This window comes from Patiria miniata, unplaced genomic scaffold (genome assembly GCF_015706575.1).
Source record: "Patiria miniata isolate m_02_andy unplaced genomic scaffold, ASM1570657v1 HiC_scaffold_7, whole genome shotgun sequence".
Taxonomy (NCBI): Eukaryota; Metazoa; Echinodermata; class Asteroidea; order Valvatida; family Asterinidae; genus Patiria; species Patiria miniata.
The window spans coordinates 39,420,718-39,438,640 of record NW_024037074.1 but is presented as its reverse complement, the minus strand read 5'-3'; the positions used below and the strand labels follow the sequence as shown (position 1 = coordinate 39,438,640).

Here is a 17,923-nt window from a genome sequence, read left to right as displayed (position 1 = left end):
AGATTTTGGTTGGTAAAAAAAAAATTTGCGCGTTGTTAAAATCATTACCTCGAAAATAGCAATTTCTGGAGATATCTTCAGATCGAATTTAGCATCAAATGTGGCACCATTTTGCATCTAGCCAATCCTCCGTATGCGAAAATTTTCCAAAGGGGAGGGGGCTTAGACCCCTCCCCCAGGACGGCGATCCGTATCCACCTAAGTGCCCCCCATCAAATGCTGGTGCCCCCCCTGTGCCCCCCCCCCCCCCAGACTGAAAAGTCTGGTGACGCCACTGGATATATGTCGTGCGCACGAGATATTATGTGGTGCGCACGAGATACAAAAATAATTTTGGATGTCCCTTTAGGGGCTCCGTAAGTTCCCGCCAAGCCCCGTGGACAAGTTTTTTCACAGGAAACAGCCCGAGACACTTTTTGACGAACTCGGCCGCACTCGGGTTTCGTTGGGCTTAGACTAGTAACAGGTTTCGTTTTTCCTTTTCCGGTTACCCTTTTTTTTTTCGTTTTTGTTTTGGCAAAGAAAATGTTGTCTTAGTTTTTAGTTGTTTGTGTTTCAGTGAAACAAAATGAAACAAACATGAGTGTGCTACGTTTGTTTACATAATGTTAACTGTATACAAATGAAAACGATTGATGATTTTGTTTTATAAGCATAAAAAACGGAACGCTGTAACTCGATGCGTTGTCCCTTTTTCTTAACACAGACTCCAAAACGGTGTACGATAAAGGGTTTGTTTTACCTTTGTTTCTTTTTAAAATTCAAAAACGGTAATTGTTAAAGGGTTTGCTTTTTCTTTTTTTCTTTTTAAAAATTCAAAAACGGTAACTGGAAAAGGGTTTGCTTTTTTTTTGTTCAAAAATTTCAAAACAAAAATTGGCAAAGGGGTTACTTTTTCTTTTTTCTTTCTAAAAATTCAAAAACAAAAATTGGTAAAGGCTTTGCTTTTTCTTTTTCTTTTCAAAAATTCAAAAACTGGTAAAGGGTTTGCTTTTTCATTTTTCCTTTCAAAACTTCAAAAACAAAAATTAGTAAAGGATTTGCTTTTTCATTTTTCAGTTCAAAATTCAAAAACAAAAATGGGAAAAGGGTTTGCTTTTTCTTTTTTCTGTTTACAGGTTCAAAAACGCTAAACGGTGAAACACGGTTTGTTTTTCTGTTTTCGTTTTTCAGACGCATAAACAGTAACTGGTAAACGATTTCCGTTTTCTGTTTCTGTAACAAGATTATAATAGGGTAAACGGTATGGGTTCGTTTTTTAATTTTTCTTGTGACGATTTTCAAACGGTAAGTGATTGGACGGTATGCACACGGACCGAACTTGTGCTCAGTGAGGGCGCTATGTGCAACGGACAGACCACTGCAACATCGCAAAAATTATATTTCACGTCTTGTAACACGTCTAGTAAAGCCGCATAGCTTTTACGCATACGTTACAATCACATGTGATAATTTTCTCATCCTAATAAATATTAATTCGTGATTTGACGTGGAACGGATCGGAGAGGAAAAGAACCGAGCTCTAAAAATGACTTGATTTTTTTTTCAGGGACAAAGTTGTCATTTTCCCGTCAAAAAGATGGCAGATAACAGTGATACAGAGAGCCAGAGCACCCAAGCAGTGGCCGAGGTGCCGGCTCTGGTGAAATATTTGCGAAAGATCGTGCCGTTGCTGTTGGAAGATGGCGAGGCCTCGACGGCTTTGGACAACGCCCTTGCCGACAAATCTAATGTCGAGTGCATGAAAAAATTCCTGTCAGACACCCAGACACCGAGTGTTCTTGTCGAGCGGAACGTGAATAAGGAAGGTAAGCGCTCCAATATAACTGACATATTGAGGACAATTTGTAAGGTTCTAATGATTCAATTTTTCCTGCCTTCAATTTGGTTTTATCATTTTGATATGCCATTGTTGTGCTTTTTACATAGGCCTAGACACATTGAACAATGGTGAAACGTCATCTAACATTTTTTTCAGACAGGGATTTGTTTTGCGCCAGATGTCTGTCTGGCTGTTGTGTTGAATTTGCATAAATTTCTATTTGCATCGATTTTCACTAAATGCATATTGATTAACTTTATGTTATTGACATGATTGATGGGAACAAAGGTTACGTGGGAAAAAAAAGTTGTGTTCCGGTCCCCTGTGCTGTTTTCGACTTTCAGTTTCAATCATCTGATCATGTAAATAGTATCATTCTGAAATGTAGAATAGATTCCTTTTTCTAAAGCATTAGGTGATTATGTAGTGTAGGGCCCCTGTTTTGTTTCAATCAAATTAGAATCAAGATTGTTTTTTTATTACTAAAAAATGACATTGTCAACCTAAAGCAGACTTCTCTCAATGTAATGACACCTTTTTGGTAATTTTTGAACAGTTTCTTGGGGTTGAAATTACGATTTCTTACGCGGTTTACGGGCCGGTTGGTGCCGTGCAGCGCAACTTGCGTGCTCACGGTACATCGCGCGGTGATCGCCATCTTTATTTTCGTGTTGCGTTCTGTCGTTGTCATCGTCATTTTACCCCGAAATTTCATCAAAAATTCAAAACCCTGCCCTTTATCTATGACATACCTGTATGGTCTTAATGTCGCCAACTAGTTTGGTAGGTTAAATAATTTAAAAGTGGATTTTGTTCCCTTATAAATAGGAACCGTGCCCGTAGATACACGATCACTTTTCTAAATGCAGTGGCTATCGTTACAGCAGCCGTAATGCTATTTTCAACTGCTATCGTTACGGAACCATTTGGTTCCCTGACCTAAAATCACGATCTTTAAACTGTTGGAGCCAGACTATCATTCAACCGAATGGTTCTCGGACTTGATTATTAAAAAAATCTAATTTGTTGAAGGGCGTGGGGAACGCAATGAGTATTATTTTTTAGACATACGATTTTACATGTTTAATTTGTCATTTTGTGGTTATATTAAAGATGCATTTCCCCTGCTGTGTTGGAGATTCGTCCCGAAAAATGATTCCTTTTCTAATTGCTATATTTCTAGCAATACAAACGTTATTGAATTATGTACTTTACTTATTTCGAATTACTTGCGGCCCAACAATGAGTGTGGTTCCTGCCCCACAATCAGGAACTAGTCTGCCCGTAATTACATTTTCTATCAAAAGACACTGTTCAAAATAACAAATATTTAGTGTCATTAGATTTAAGAGAAGTTTGCGTTGGGTTGCAGAAGTCTTTTTGGAATGATAAAAAACACTTTTCACTCTGCTGACTCTAATTTATCAAAATTAAAGAGGTGCCCTTATCTACACAATTTGGGCGTTTCACAATGCAGTGTGCCACCAAGAGTTTGCTACGGAGAGTTCATTTTCCCAGTGCATGGTGGGAGATGGTCGACAAATTCGCATCGCGGACATTTGAAATTGTTAGTTTTTCCGGTCAGTAGTTTCGTAAAAGTATGATTCAAGTATATGTTTGCCTTTTGCTTAATTATCAATATGATGTTTTTTTTTGTAAGGTGGCAGAACGCTATGCCCAAATCTATACCAAATTATTTCAAGTTGTCTACTGACAGTGACACTCATTCAAATGGGCCATGTTTTGTCAACCGTTAACTTGAAAAATGGACTCTCCATGGCAAACTTTTGGTGGTGCACTGCAATGTGAATCGCCCGAATTGCCATTAGGGTGGTAAAAGACAGACATGAATCCCAAGTTTGAAGGACATGGCTTATTTACTCATGTATGCATTTTAACTCTCATTGTCTTATGCAGAAGAAGATGACGATGAGACCAGTGTGGCGTCTGATGTCACTGATGCGGAGGGTGAAGTCACGTTCAATATCTCCAGCGAAGTTCACTTCACCAACACCAAAATGACAGGGTAAGATCGATCATGACAGGATGCATGGTTGTGTGTACTAAATGCTTATTTCCACTGGATGATTCAACCACTATGTATGTTGTGGTGTTGTGAGTGTGTATGTTGTACTTCAGGGTGAAATTGAGTTGAATACAGATAATTTGTTATTGACCAAATTACATTTATAATTGCTGGATTGTTTTCATCATGGCTGTTCATATTCTCGAGTTTTCAATCGGTGAGAATTAAGTTTATGAATCTGTTGGGTATTGGTAGTATGATAATCACCCATTGTCCAACAGAGCTCGTCTGATATTGTATGTGATTAATGCAAATTTTATGGGACCCTTCGCGCCAACCAATCGGAGTCAACTTTAGAAATTGTGACGTCATTATCATCAGAAATGTTGTCTAAGCTGTTGATTGGTCAATTTGGCTGACAGGTTTTTGTATTAAATACAACAATGGGTTACTGAAGACCCGATATAGAAGGCGCCCGCTGAATGGTCAGAATCTCGAGGTCAAAACGCAGTCCTGTTTTGCATAGTTTTATCACAGAATCTGCCCATATAATCATAGCCCCTTGCTGATATTTGTAGACTAGGGTATTATGAAATAAAACGATTAGAGTATGGCCCCACTCAGTGGTTTTTATCTTACCATTGCATTTATAAGCACAAGCTGATTTCATGTCACTGCCAACTGTACATTTGTGCGATGTACAAAAAAGTAAAAAGGCCACACACAAAAAAGAGATCTGCTTCCGATTACATGGCAAAATAGAGTAAGGAGGTAGGGATTTTTTTTTTTGGCCAATTTTTTGTGTGTACAATCATATGGAGGTGTCTGCGTGTAGTCCAGGGTAAAAGGTAGAAATTGATGGTTTGGGGTGTTTTTTTCTCATTTTCCCGTAAAAAATATTTGGGGTGGGGGGCCTAATGCAGCAAGCAAAGCAAATGGTGTCAACAAAATTCACAATATAATAGAAGTTGTCTTTTCAGCTTACAATCACACTGCATGTACCATGAAAGAAAGCAACTCGCACATAATGCACCTAAACAAGCTGCTTCGTACTCAGTGTGAACACAAATGTAAATGTGAATAATTTGCAACATCATAATTTATGTAACAGTGATGTTTCACCGAGTACATGTATTTGCCCTACAAATTTGCCAACCCTGTACACATTTCAACCCAAGCACATTTTGCCAAGAAAGTTTTTTGTGACATCAAAGTCACTCCAAAATTGATTCAGCATGAAGAATGAACAAGATGTGTAATTACTTATTAAAGGGAATGTACAACATTTGCCTTTGCTGCAATTTTCAGAAATAAATGGATTTGGAGGATTAGTATGTTATAGCAAGTATTGTTAAAATGACTTGTTTCATGTTTTGTTTTGCTGGAGAAACCAAGAAAACCAATCATGTTCTTGTAGTCTGGTTCCCTGACCCCACTTCAGATGAAACGGAGCAATTTATAGACTTTGGGGAATTGTAAGGTCAGAGAATCAGTCTAGCAGGCTTGTACCCCTTCACAGGCGTGTAATCAATTGCAAAAAAAACGCGGCATAACTAATTATGAAAAATTAGGAGCAGTTTTTGAATAAAGCCAATTTTCTCCAAGGCTGGTCGGCCGACCAGCGTTGGAAAAATACCATTTTTCTTAAAAATGTCATCACACCAGGAGCCATGACTTTACAGGATGCTTTAGACTGTCAATCCCTAACAATCCAGTAAGGTACTTTGTGATAATTTGATCATTTCGTTTTGTGATGTTTGCAAATGTTGTATCTTCCCTGTAACACATTTGTTCACTATTTCTCTTTCTTAGTGTTGTGTTCTTGAAGCGCGGCACCATCATCGATGCAGAGAAGTCCATTCCCAGTCAAGTCCGAGTCATCAACCTGAGCGAGGGCTCACCCTTCGAGACACTTCATGCCTACGTCAGTAATGCCATGGCACCTTACTTCAAATCCTACGTCAGAGCATCTGGCAAAGCCGACAGGTAATCAAAGGAATTGCATATCACACTGGTTCTCACATGGGCGTCAATCTGTGATGGACAGGGGGACAAGTCCCCTCCCCCACTTTTTAAAGTGGGGAGATATCATGTGTCCCCCCGCCCCACTTTTTCCATCCCCGAATAAATATTGTAACCTGCATTTTGATTCTGTAGCTCAGAGTAGCTGATTCAATGACTCCAATTTCGAAAATGATGTTTAAATGATGATCTTTTGCTCAAAATTGGTTAAAAAGGTCAGAAATTGCCTCAGATAGCACCACAGAGCGTGTGAAATGCCAAACTTTTCGGCGCTCGCAGGATTTCTGATCAAGGTATGTCCCCCCCCCCACTTTTGAGAAGTGATTGACGCCCTTGTTTACTCGAACCTTTCAATCAAACTTTTTACCTTTTTTCTCCACTTGACATTGGGAGGGGACATTTTTCCACTTCACATGAAGATTTCTATAAATACTAGATGCTTGTTTGCTAAGAGAGCCTCATGCTCTAAAATTTTAATGTTCAATCTGTATAATGTGGGTTTTGCCAACGGCAATTATAAGCACTGTTTAATCAGGGAGGTGTAGGAGCTTTTGAGAAAAAAAATAACAAGCTCGCACAAGCTGGACTCGAACCCACTTCTCCTGCTTACTAGTGCAGATGCCTCAGGCACTAGTCTACTGAGCTGGCTGGGGTTGGCTGGCTGAGCTGTCAAAATCCCTGCCTCTCAACCCCTCCCCCCCCCCCCCAAAAAAAATCCCCTGATGATTATATACATGTAGGTATGAACGGTTAATAACTACTATAGGCCATAAAAGAACACAAGTCAGTCTGTATCTATGGCTTTGTTTGTTTGTTTGGGCGTTTTTGGGGTGTTGGAATTGGGTGCTTTAGTTTTTGGGGTTTCTTTCTTTGCTTCTGTCTAGAAATTGAAATATTATTTCAGATTTGTATATGTAAACTTTTTTGGAGGATTTTAATAGTAATTTTTAGGTGGTGTTTTTAAGGCCAGATTAATTATTTATATTTTCCTTTCCTCTTAATTTATATTTTCCTTTCCTCTTAATTTATATTTTCCTTTCCTTTTAATTTATATTTTCCTTTCCTGCCGCCATCCATAAATAAGGTTTTCAGTGTAGTCAGGTACATATTCATGTTTGCCCATTTCAGGGATGGAGACAAGATGGCTCCCGAGTCCCTCTGTTGAGTATTGTAGTACATATTAATCAGTCCATAAATATAATCCTGCAGTCAGTTACATTCCATGTTGGCCTTCAATTTAGGGATGGAGACAAGATGGCACCCTCCGTCGAGAAGAAGATCGCGGAGCTGGAGATGGGCCTCCTGCACCTGCAGCAGAACATAGACATCCCGGACATCACCCTCACCATCCACCCGGTGGTCTCCACCATGATCAGGAACTTTGCCAAGGAGGGCCGCAAGCCAAAAGTCAACGACTTCATGGATAAAGTGGAGGATTCCGTGTTCCTCAACAACCTGCAGCACGGCGTCAACCGCTGGATCCGGGAAATTCAAAAGGTAATGCTATCAATATAAGCAGAGAGAGGCTATCATTTCACTGCATTACGGAAGGAAGTTGACATCCAGGTGGTCATCCACTGATCTCTATATGAAGACTGGATAGCGGATGGCCATACACCAGTCATGTAGTAGAATTTGCATATTGACTAGTTCGCCCCCGATCTCTCAAAGATGGCCGCCGATATACAAACGTTTTACGCGTATATACAGCGCCCGCTGTATCAAAAGATGACGCGCATTTTGGTCACGTACACGTATTATGATGTTCTAAACAGGACAAATTTCCGTCGTGATTATATTTCCAAACGCCACAAAAAGTCAACTGCGGCATTCAAAAAGTAAACCACGACATTTGAAAAGTTGTGAACCGTGGTCAGTGGCGGTGGACAAAACGTAAACCAGGTGAACCACGATGTTACAAAAGTGACTAATACTACCGATAAAGACGGCAACTTGTCCTTTATAGATCACCAGCCGGTCTCCCCAATATGGCTTCAAATGGCTTTCTTCTGCGGCTTTCTGTACGCTATCCAGTCTTTATATACAGATCAGTGGGGTCACCCTATGGGCTCCATGTACAAGTACCCCCTCAACGGTAAGAAAGGGAGAGTTGGAGGAGACCACTGGGAGAGACTTTTGGAACGCATTGCTGACGACGCCTGGCACTCATGCAAAGATGCTATGGCTTTGTGGACATTCAGAATGAAATATGTCGTACATACATATCGCTATACGCGCACGAACCAGTACGCACACGCGTAGTGTCTCGTCTACTAGGCTCTCGAAAGTGATAAAAAAGCACCTCTCTTGTTTGCTCACCGAGTCCATAAATGTAGGGGCCAAAGTGCGACATTTTTCCCAGTCCCTGTTACCTCTGAACTTTAATTTGCCATTCAAGCATCATTAAAAATTATGTTGTTTTTCTTGGGTAGGTAGTTTGCATCACTTAATCACTCTTGGAGGATGATTGCATTAAGGAGTGCATCAGAATTATAAACTCATTTATGTCAGATGTAACAGGGACAGGAAAGAAGTGCAAAGACACGGCAATCCGGAGGTCGCAGGTTCAAACCCCGCTGCAGTGAAATTCTTCGTTCAATTTTAATATTAAAAGGTTATTCCTTTTATCTGCAGGTGACCAAACTGGACCGTGATCCCGGCTCGGGGACCGCCCTACAAGAGATCAGCTTCTGGCTGAACCTGGAGCGAGCCCTGATGAAGATCCAGGAGAAACGAGAGAGTCCCGAGGTGGCCCTGACCCTGGACATCCTGAAGCACGGCAAGAGGTTTCATGCAACCGTCAGCTTCGACACAGACACAGGTGAGAAAATAAGTAGAGTTCATCGAGCAAATCTTGGCAATTCTGCTCAAATATTGTTATTAAAACTGATGTGGAAAGAAACGTTTTGACCTCCTTCAATTGAGAGAGTGTACATTTTGTGGAGATTGGTTTCATTGTTATGTTCACAATCAGTTTACCAAGTGAATTAAACTTTATCTTATTGACATGCGCACGCTCCGGGTAACATCACCTATCTTGTGCCCAGGATCTATTCCAGCTGTGTTGCACAAACCAGCGGGGACCAACATACTCAAAATGTGATGCGATCAAGCTAAATGAGTCGTTTGTCGGGAACTTTCATTTGGAGATTCAGGCCAAAATAGGGCCACTTCATCACATCACTTCATCACATCTCTTGGTGTTTTGACTTCCATAATATTTGAACTAAAGATGGTATTAGCATGCGCTTTGCACAGCATTAATGCTAAGATCGTGCTCCTATCAAATTTGTAAAAAAATCCAATTGACTAGGGTCGACAAACATCTCATTTAGCTTGATCTCATCACAAATGCTTTTAGAACGATCAAAGTGATGTACCCGGTAACATGAGGTGATGTGCTCCACGGATTCCATCATGTCGTGAACCAACGTAGTCCATTGTGTACTCATTTTCTACTCGAGAGTTTGCTTTATTTATGTATGGCTCTATGCATGAAACTTTGTTTTGTAGGACTGAAGCATGCCTTAGCCACTGTGGCCGACTACAGCCCCCTGATGAAGGACTTCCCGCTCAACGACCTCCTCTCGGCCACGGAGCTGGATCGCATCCGCGATGCCTTGGTCAGCATCTTTAACCATCTGCGCAAGATCCGCAACACCAAGTACCCAATCCAACGAGCGCTGCGATTGGTCGAGGCCATCTCCAGAGATCTCAGCAGCCAATTGCTCAAGGTAAACCTGCTGGATATTCCTTTACATCCCACCCTTATTAACCCTCCTGCTTTCTGAACAGTCACAGACAGTCAAAACATATCAATCCTCTTCCCCTGCCATGCCTTTTACACAGGCTAGTCACCAACAGTCAGAATATATTGCAAGCAAGCACTGTGACTAGTCAAATTCAGTCAACAGATAAAAAACAGGCAAGTGGTAGGCACAGCTGGCCTATCAATCACCTACAGTCAAAGCATAGCTGTATCAAGTTACATAAACAGTCACAGCCAGTCAATCCTGCTGTTTGTAGGATGTGAGCTCTTAACTTTTAACAAACAGTCACTTGACTGATGTTGACTGAAAGGACAACTTTGCACAGAATGTATGTTTGCATAGGAGGGTTAACCCTAACCCCTTTGCCTTTCTGCTATGCAGAATCTTTCATCCTTCAAAATCCTCTAAGTGTCTCCCTGTAAAAATTGGATACTGCCTCAATCCTCTAAAGTCATCACTTAATTCTTGGATTTTGTCAGGGGAGGGGTGACCACTGCCTCAATCCTTCAACATACTCCTACAATAACTGATTATTGATGCAGTGCTGATGATATCCACAATATGTGAAGCGAGGCCACCCAGGAAATTCCAAGCATACCCCACTCGTGCTGGATTCAAGCCCATGCAGGTGCCTGAGGCATGCTCAGAATTTTCTGGGTAGCGCTGCTGGAGTTCCAAAGACCGGATTTGATTCATCTCGTTGAAAGCGATCACTTGTGCCGCAGCAGCTTTACAGTATTTGTCAGGCACCTGGCTGTAGGGAATAACATTCAAATCGAATCTTGGACCAAGGCCACACATGGAACAAAGTGGTTGTATATTTGAAATTTCAATTCAAATTAGGTTTTGCCCTTCACCGACGTATAAACACTGTGTGTTACCTCCCGAGTGAAAGTTGGAAAAAAAAACAGCCAACCGATCCCGTTAGCTCGGTGGTCGAGTGGTAAGACATCTGCACTAGAAAGCAGGAGGTTGTGGGTTTGAGTCCCTCCCGAGTGATTTTTTCCAACTTTCACTCGGGAGGTAACACGCTGAGTACACACTGTTTATACGTCGGTGAAGGGCAAAACCTAATTTGATTTACATCACCCCGACGCAAAATTCCATCTTATGAATAAATTTCAATTCACCGTCGAATTTCCATTTTGCCACAGGTTCTTGGCACCCGACGCCTGATGCACATCAGCCACGATGAGTTTGAGAAGGTCATGAACGCCTGCTTCGAGGTGTTCAGCTCCTGGGACGACGAGTACGAGAAACTGCAAGGCCTGCTGCGAGACATCGTCAAGAAGAAGAGAGAGGAGAGCCTGAAGATGGTCTGGAGGGTCAACCCCGCCCACAAGAAGCTGCAGGGACGGCTGGAACAGATGCGCAAGTAAGACCACGTCCGAATTACATGGCTGCGGCTAGCAATTACACATGGGTCAATGGAAGCAGGTGAAGCCGCTTCCCATATACATATGTGTGACTTCAGCCACAGCCAAGTAATTCTTATGCTACCTGAGAAGAAGGGAACCTTTCTATCTGTAAATCAAACAGTCTGCATTGACCAGTTAGATCACCATGTTTACTTACTATGAGATGTTTGTGTACAGAATCACAGTATAGTGGTATTCCCTAAGTGGTGCACTTTGATGTTAACCCCGTCTTTCCTCATGCAGTGTTGCCAAACTTCTTTGTTGACAAACTTCAAATTCATTCAGTTAAATACTGGTACTTTTACCTTATTAATGCCTGCTGTTGAACCTTTGTAAACAATTTGGGTGTCATGAAATTTAATCAGAAATTCGAAAACGGTGCCACCGGTAATTGGACACAAAATTGTCTGAGTGTTCCCTAACGTGGCGTACTGGAATAAATCTCGGAAAATTCCAAATTATCATTTTAGAATTTCTGTAAAGTCGATAAATTCTGATAAACCATTATTATCTCTACTTAAATACCCAACTAGAAGTTTGTCAGATAATTATTTTCTTATTTTTTGGGGGGCGGGGTGCATTTTCAAAGGGTTCAGTGCACTTTGAACTAAAACCACGCCGAAATAAAGGTTTCTTCTAACTTTGTAACTCGCGATTGATGAAATTTCACTTTCTGTGAAATTTCAGTTAAAACTTTTGCTCTAGCTAAGCGCTACAGGCGAAATATCAAATTGCGCCACATTAGAGGCCGCGCCACGTTAGGGTACATCAACAATATTTGAAAAAAAGTGAATCTTCAATTTCAAAACAGAGACTCTATCTCGTCCTGACAATGTAGTGTAGGTGGATATGTAAAATCTGAAAGCATGATAGAGTGACTTAGTTTTAAAAGCCTCTGAAGCGTTTCCGAATGCTTAATTTTTCTCAACTGGTGATTTTTTTTTCCTTCGCAAGATTTCGTCGGCAGCACGAGCAGCTGCGCGCAGTGATAGTCAGAGTCCTCCGGCCGGCTGTGACCCAGGTATCAGGGAGTCCGGGTACCACACCAGACGAGCCACCAGGAAGTCTCAACGAGCTGATGATGGACGCTGCTGACGCCAACGCTATCGAAGTCAGTCTTGGTTTTCAGACGTTTTGAATTGTCACAATTGATCTCGTAGTTGGCTTGGGCAACACCGGCATATTTAAACTGTCGGAATTGAGCCGGTCACAATTCAATCACAAGTCAAATAACAATTTGATTCCCAAGTCCATTCCTAGGAGCGGGGGATGAACACTGACAAAGGAATATTTGTGGTCACAGTTCATTTGAAGAGCTTGTGACTTGACTTGAGACTAGATGGCTCGTTGCGACTTGTGGTCATTTGAGACGCGACTCGATTTCAACTCTGGAGTCAAGTCCGATTCGGTGCAAAAGTCACATTTATGTCAAGAACTGACTCCACATCTCTCCTAGGCTAGCATTGTAAAAACAAAATCCATTATTGGCAAAAACAAAAATTGTAGTGAATAAGGTGTTTCACGGTAATATGCGCCATCTTGCCGGCGGGGCAATTTTACACGCGTTGCTGTGTACGCATTGTCAGTGGAAAACTTTGGCGCTTCGAAGTCATAATGCGGTCATTCCAAATTGCGCCCGTGTCTAGCAATGCGTGTTCTTTTTGCCCCGCGAACAAGATGGCACATATTACCTTGAAACTGCTTATTGCCTTTTGAAGTCTTGAAGAGGTGTATTCCTTCTCCTAAATTGGAATCAGTTACTGCATAAATTGTCTTATGATATCTTGAATTGAATCAGTGCAGACTTGTTTGGCTTCTTCAGGGAGCTGATTTGTTTGCTGTTTCTTTTTATTAATTTTTTTGAAATTGGAGTCATGATTCTGAGTCTGATTAAGTGGTTGATTTTCGATGTTGAATGTACAAACGTCTGTGCGCTAATAGCAACTTGTGACCAATTCTCTTATCAAATGATCCAAATTTCATCATGAATCTCCTTAGTCCTGGCTCCCACCTATGCATTATGATGCGTGCAGCTATTGCAACCAAAGATGCATCTGTATTTGGTAGGCTGGTTGCAAATGGTCGGCTAAGCTACTCCAAATATTGTGAAATACTTGTGTTGGTTTAAGTGAAAATAATCAAACTCTGGTTAACCATATTTCATGCTATTATAAGAACTGATGAACAACCTCAGACAGAAAGTAATGAATGTAATTTTTGTTTTAACTGATTTTTCGTAGGAGGTGAACCTGGCCTATGAGAACGTGAAGGAAGTGGAGAGTCTGGATGTCAGTAAGGAGGGAAACGAAGCTTGGGAGGCAGCCATGAAGAGGTAAGAAGCAGAGATGTAGGGATACCCGTTGCAAGTCCATCACAAGTCCACTACAAGTTTATCACAAGATAACCACAAGGTAGCCACAAGTCCATCACAAATCCATCACAAGATTATCACTAGTCAATCAAAAGTCAATCTCAAGTCAATCACAAGTCTATCACAAGTCTATCACAAGTCTATCACAAGTACAAATCCATTACAAGTCCATCACTAGTCAATCACATGTCAATCGCAAGATAACCACAAGTCCATCACAATCAACCACAAGTCCATCACAATGACAAGTCAATCACAAAATAACCACAAGTCCATCACTAGTCAATCACAAGTCAATCACTTGTCTATCACAAGATAACCATAAGTCCATCACAAATCCATCACAAGTCCTTCACAAGTCCATCACTAGTCAATCACAAGATAACCACAAGTCCATCACAATCAATCACAAACCCATCACAAGTCCATCGCTAGTCTATCACAAGTCAATCATAGGTTCATCAGAAGTCAATTGCAAGTCCATCACAAATTCATCACGTCTATCACAAGTTATCACAAGTAAGTTGCAAGTCAATCACAAGTCCATCACAAGTCAATGACAAGTCACTTGCAAGTCCAATACAGGTCAATCACAAGTCAGTTGCAAGTGAAGTGACAAGCATTACAATTAACAGGAAATGACCAGTGACATGCGAATGCCTTGGATGACTTAAATTTGGTAACCAGGCAAATACTTGTATTTCCAATGCCATAGGCAGTTTTCCAATTATGTACTGGATATTTTACAATTGTAGGCCCTCTCATTGCACATGGGAAATTGATATAAATCTGTGTCCGAGGAATTTCTTATAGCATTCAACAATGACAAAAATATAACAATTGTAAAATTTCTGTATTCTGAAAGCACTCAAAGGTACCAGTCCAGAAAACTACAAGGAAAAAGAAATATGTGATGGTGATGGAAAGATTGTGATAGTGAGTGCAGTGACTTTCATGCCCTTAAAACTTATTTAAATTTAGATATGACGAACGCATCGACCGCGTGGAAACCCGCATCACAGCCCGCCTGCGCGACCAGCTGGGCACGGCCAAGAACGCCAACGAGATGTTCCGCATCTTCTCACGTTTCAACGCCCTCTTTGTGCGGCCTCACATCCGCGGCGCCATCCGTGAGTACCAGACACAGTTGATCCAACGCGTCAAGGACGACATCGAATCACTGCACGACAAATTCAAGGTATTGGAAATTTTACAAACCATTCACATTTTGTTAAAAAATTTCGATAGATCAATAATCTATTCACAGAAAATTTGAAACTTCTTAATTTTCATTTTCAATTCATTATTGGGTTTTGCCAGTGTAATTTCATGAGCACTGAGTACTCAGTGTTGTCCGAGGAGTTTCAAGAAGAAATTCAGAAGCTTGCTTGGATGGGATTCGAACCCACAACCTCCTGCTTACCAGTACAGACGTCTTTGCACTCCACCACCAAACTTGCTGGGGTCAGCCGGCTGGTTGAATCTGATATAGAATTGGGTGCCGTGCCCAATCACCGTTTAACAACGTTCTTAAATGATCATTTTGATGGAAAATTCTACCGTTTGAAATGTTGTGATTATTCATTCCTGTCTCTTTAGGTCCAGTATCCCCAGAGCAAGGCCTGCAGAATGAGCAAAGTGAGAGACCTACCCCCAGTCTCAGGATCCATCATCTGGGCCAGACAGGTAAGTCGAGATCAATGTCATTTCGTCGCGTCAGTGCATCAAGGTCGTATCTCCTAAAATGACATAAACACAAAACGCGAGTTTTAGAACGTCAAAAGGTCGTATCTCGCTTAAAATAACCCGGATGTACACGCAAAGTCAATGGACGTCGAGATACGACCTTGTTGCATGGAGTGTATTCGCGCGAGATATGACTTTGTTGCAGAATCGAGTTACGACCTTGTTGCACTGACGCGACAATTTGAGGCCTTTGAGCTTTGTATTAAGGCAAATATACCATATAATCTAAAGAGAGTAGTTTGGTTCCAGGAATGAAATGAAGTTTGAATAAATTCATCATGTTCTCACGTAAAAATGCTTGCTTACGTTGGTTATATTGGTTTCATGAAATATAAGCATCCACAATATGAAAGTTTTAATAAACAGATGTTATCATTGCCTCTTTTTACATTGTATTTTTCTCTGCCCAGAAAAGGAACGCCCTTGATAAAATATAAACTATCAATGTTGTGCATGGAAAGGGTTTTTAGTCTTAAACTTTTAAAGCTTTAGACAGTTTTGAATTGCAAATTGAATACAACTTTACATGTGCACAAAAGTCTTTTTGTGGATGAAATATCCACCTTATACATGCAAAATCATTAAAAACAAGTTCATGTTACAAAGTAAAGACTGCATTCCAAAAACAAGGACAGCTCCAAGTTTTGTGTTTCAACGAATGTTGCAACTGTGCGACATATGTTTTCATCTTCTCTCAGATTCGGTGAAAAAATTGTAGATTATAGAGTTAGTAAACATTGCCCCTGTAAACTTAGGTCAGTTTATCTGTTGTCATTTCTTCCAATGTAGAAATTGTCAAATTGTGATGTAAGCAAGTGCATTTGGAATACCCAACTGGCTTTAACATTAATTGTTTCATTCTGTGTTCATAGATTGATCGTCAGCTGAGCGCATACATGCACCGCGTGGAGGACGTCCTGGGCAAAGGCTGGGAGAACCACGTGGAGGGCCAGAAACTCAAGGCAGATGGAGACAGCTTCAGGGCCAAGCTCAACACCCAGGAACTCTTTGATGATTGGTCCCGCAAGGTTAGCAAACGTACAACCACAAGGGTGAAATCAGGCTGCATTATATTTACTTTTTGCTACGGCTTGTAGTAGGACACTCAAAATATCTCGACGAACGGCAGTCCCTTATCTCTGACTGCGATGCTGGGACAACTCTCACCATGGAAGCAGAGAGCTTGAAATTCTTTGCCATTTTAGTTACATTATGTGACACAACCCAGTAAAATATTCCAAATTCCCCAGAGCTACGTTTGAGTTACTAGCCCATAATTCGGGGGATTCACAATGCAGTGCGCCACCAAGAGTTTGCCACGGAGAGTTCATTTTTCCCAGTGCATTGTGGGAGATGGTCGACAAATTTGCAGTTCGGGACATTTGAAATTGTTACTTTTTCTGGTCATTAGTTTCGTAAGCATATGATTTTTGTATATGGTTGCCCTTTCTTTTCCTTATATCAATATGGTTTTTTTTTGTAAGGCGGCAGAATGCTGTGCCCCAATCGGTGACAAATTAGCTTAAGTTGTCTACTGACATTCATTCAAACGGGCTGTGTTTTGTCGACCATAAACTTGAAAAATGGACTCTCCGTGGCAAAGTTTTGGTGGGGCACTGCATAGTGAATCGCCCAAATTTTTGATTAAAATCAACAGAAACTTTCCAAAGTTTCCACCGATATATTTGTCAGGATGTCAAGTTGGATGATATATCAAATAAAGGGCTAGTGATGAGTTCTAATGCACAGGAAAAAATAGTGAAAATTATAATTGTTCACACTCAGTTCAATCTGACCAACTTCAACAGGTTCAGATGCGTCAGCTGGGTGTCTCGGGTCGCATCTTCACCATCGAGAGCCAGAGAACCAGACAAGGAGGCAAGGGGAACCTGCTCAAGCTGAAAGTCAACTTCCTGCCAGACATCATCACTCTCTCCAAAGAGGTTAGACAAATACAACCCAATCAGTTCCTTCAACTTTAATAACCCTTTGGGCCCGGTTAGACTGTGCGCAGTAACAGTGTGGGGTGAAACAATAAAAAAAATCTGCTAGTTTCCATGCATTAGCGGTGACCACATTGTGGGGAACTTTTTTATAAGGACGGAGTTGTGGGGACTTTCTACGGTCCCCACAAAGTCTTTGGTCCCCACGATTACTCCCTCGTCAGGTCCCAACAACTATGGAACAAGTATATGTTGGTCTGTTTATTCTGGGCTGTCCTGTTCCGTTTCCTGTCTTTCCTGTACGATCTGCGGTAAGTTCTTGAGTTTTAAAAAGGCTTTTCTGTTTAAGACGTTGTCTTTTGAATATGCCTCCATAGTTGCCCCTCTTTCATTTGTGTCTTACATAGTTATTATTCTTGTTTTTTACCAAACATCTTTCGTATATTGACCTTCTGTATAATTCCCTGAATGTACACTTTGCGATATGGAAATATCACAAATTCAGCTACGCCATCGAGGCAGTCGAAAAGCAATCAAGTGACTGTTTTTAACAGTTAAGAATTCCCTTGTTAATTTGATATAGCCATGCTTTGACTGGAGGTGATTGATATGCCAGCTGTACCTACCAGTTACCTCTGAAATTGTCTGTTGATGGAATTTGACTAGTCACAGTGTTTACACAAATGTGATCTGATTGTTTTTTACTAGTCTGTATACAAACGCATGGCAGGGGAAGTGGAAGAAATGTCTGACTGTCTGTGACTGATCAAAGAATGGGAGGGTTTTAATGTACGTAGCAATTATG

General features: G+C 41.1%; 1 protein-coding gene across 1 annotated transcript in view; it reads left to right on the top strand.

The window, feature by feature from the left end:
• Window positions 1-1,382: 1,382 nt before the first annotated feature.
• LOC119745762 (cytoplasmic dynein 1 heavy chain 1-like) overlaps window positions 1,383-17,923 on the top strand; it is a 118,599-nt gene continuing 102,058 nt past the window's right edge. The window contains exons 1-13 of the mRNA XM_038222353.1: window positions 1,383-1,808; window positions 3,740-3,848; window positions 5,661-5,834; window positions 7,112-7,367; window positions 8,505-8,691; window positions 9,384-9,604; window positions 10,795-11,015; window positions 12,013-12,169; window positions 13,299-13,390; window positions 14,411-14,627; window positions 15,029-15,115; window positions 16,048-16,203; window positions 16,984-17,118. Of these exons, the coding sequence (XP_038078281.1) occupies window positions 1,580-1,808; window positions 3,740-3,848; window positions 5,661-5,834; window positions 7,112-7,367; window positions 8,505-8,691; window positions 9,384-9,604; window positions 10,795-11,015; window positions 12,013-12,169; window positions 13,299-13,390; window positions 14,411-14,627; window positions 15,029-15,115; window positions 16,048-16,203; window positions 16,984-17,118 (2,241 nt within the window). The 5' untranslated portion in view covers window positions 1,383-1,579. The remainder of the gene's footprint in view (window positions 1,809-3,739; window positions 3,849-5,660; window positions 5,835-7,111; window positions 7,368-8,504; window positions 8,692-9,383; window positions 9,605-10,794; window positions 11,016-12,012; window positions 12,170-13,298; window positions 13,391-14,410; window positions 14,628-15,028; window positions 15,116-16,047; window positions 16,204-16,983; window positions 17,119-17,923) is intronic.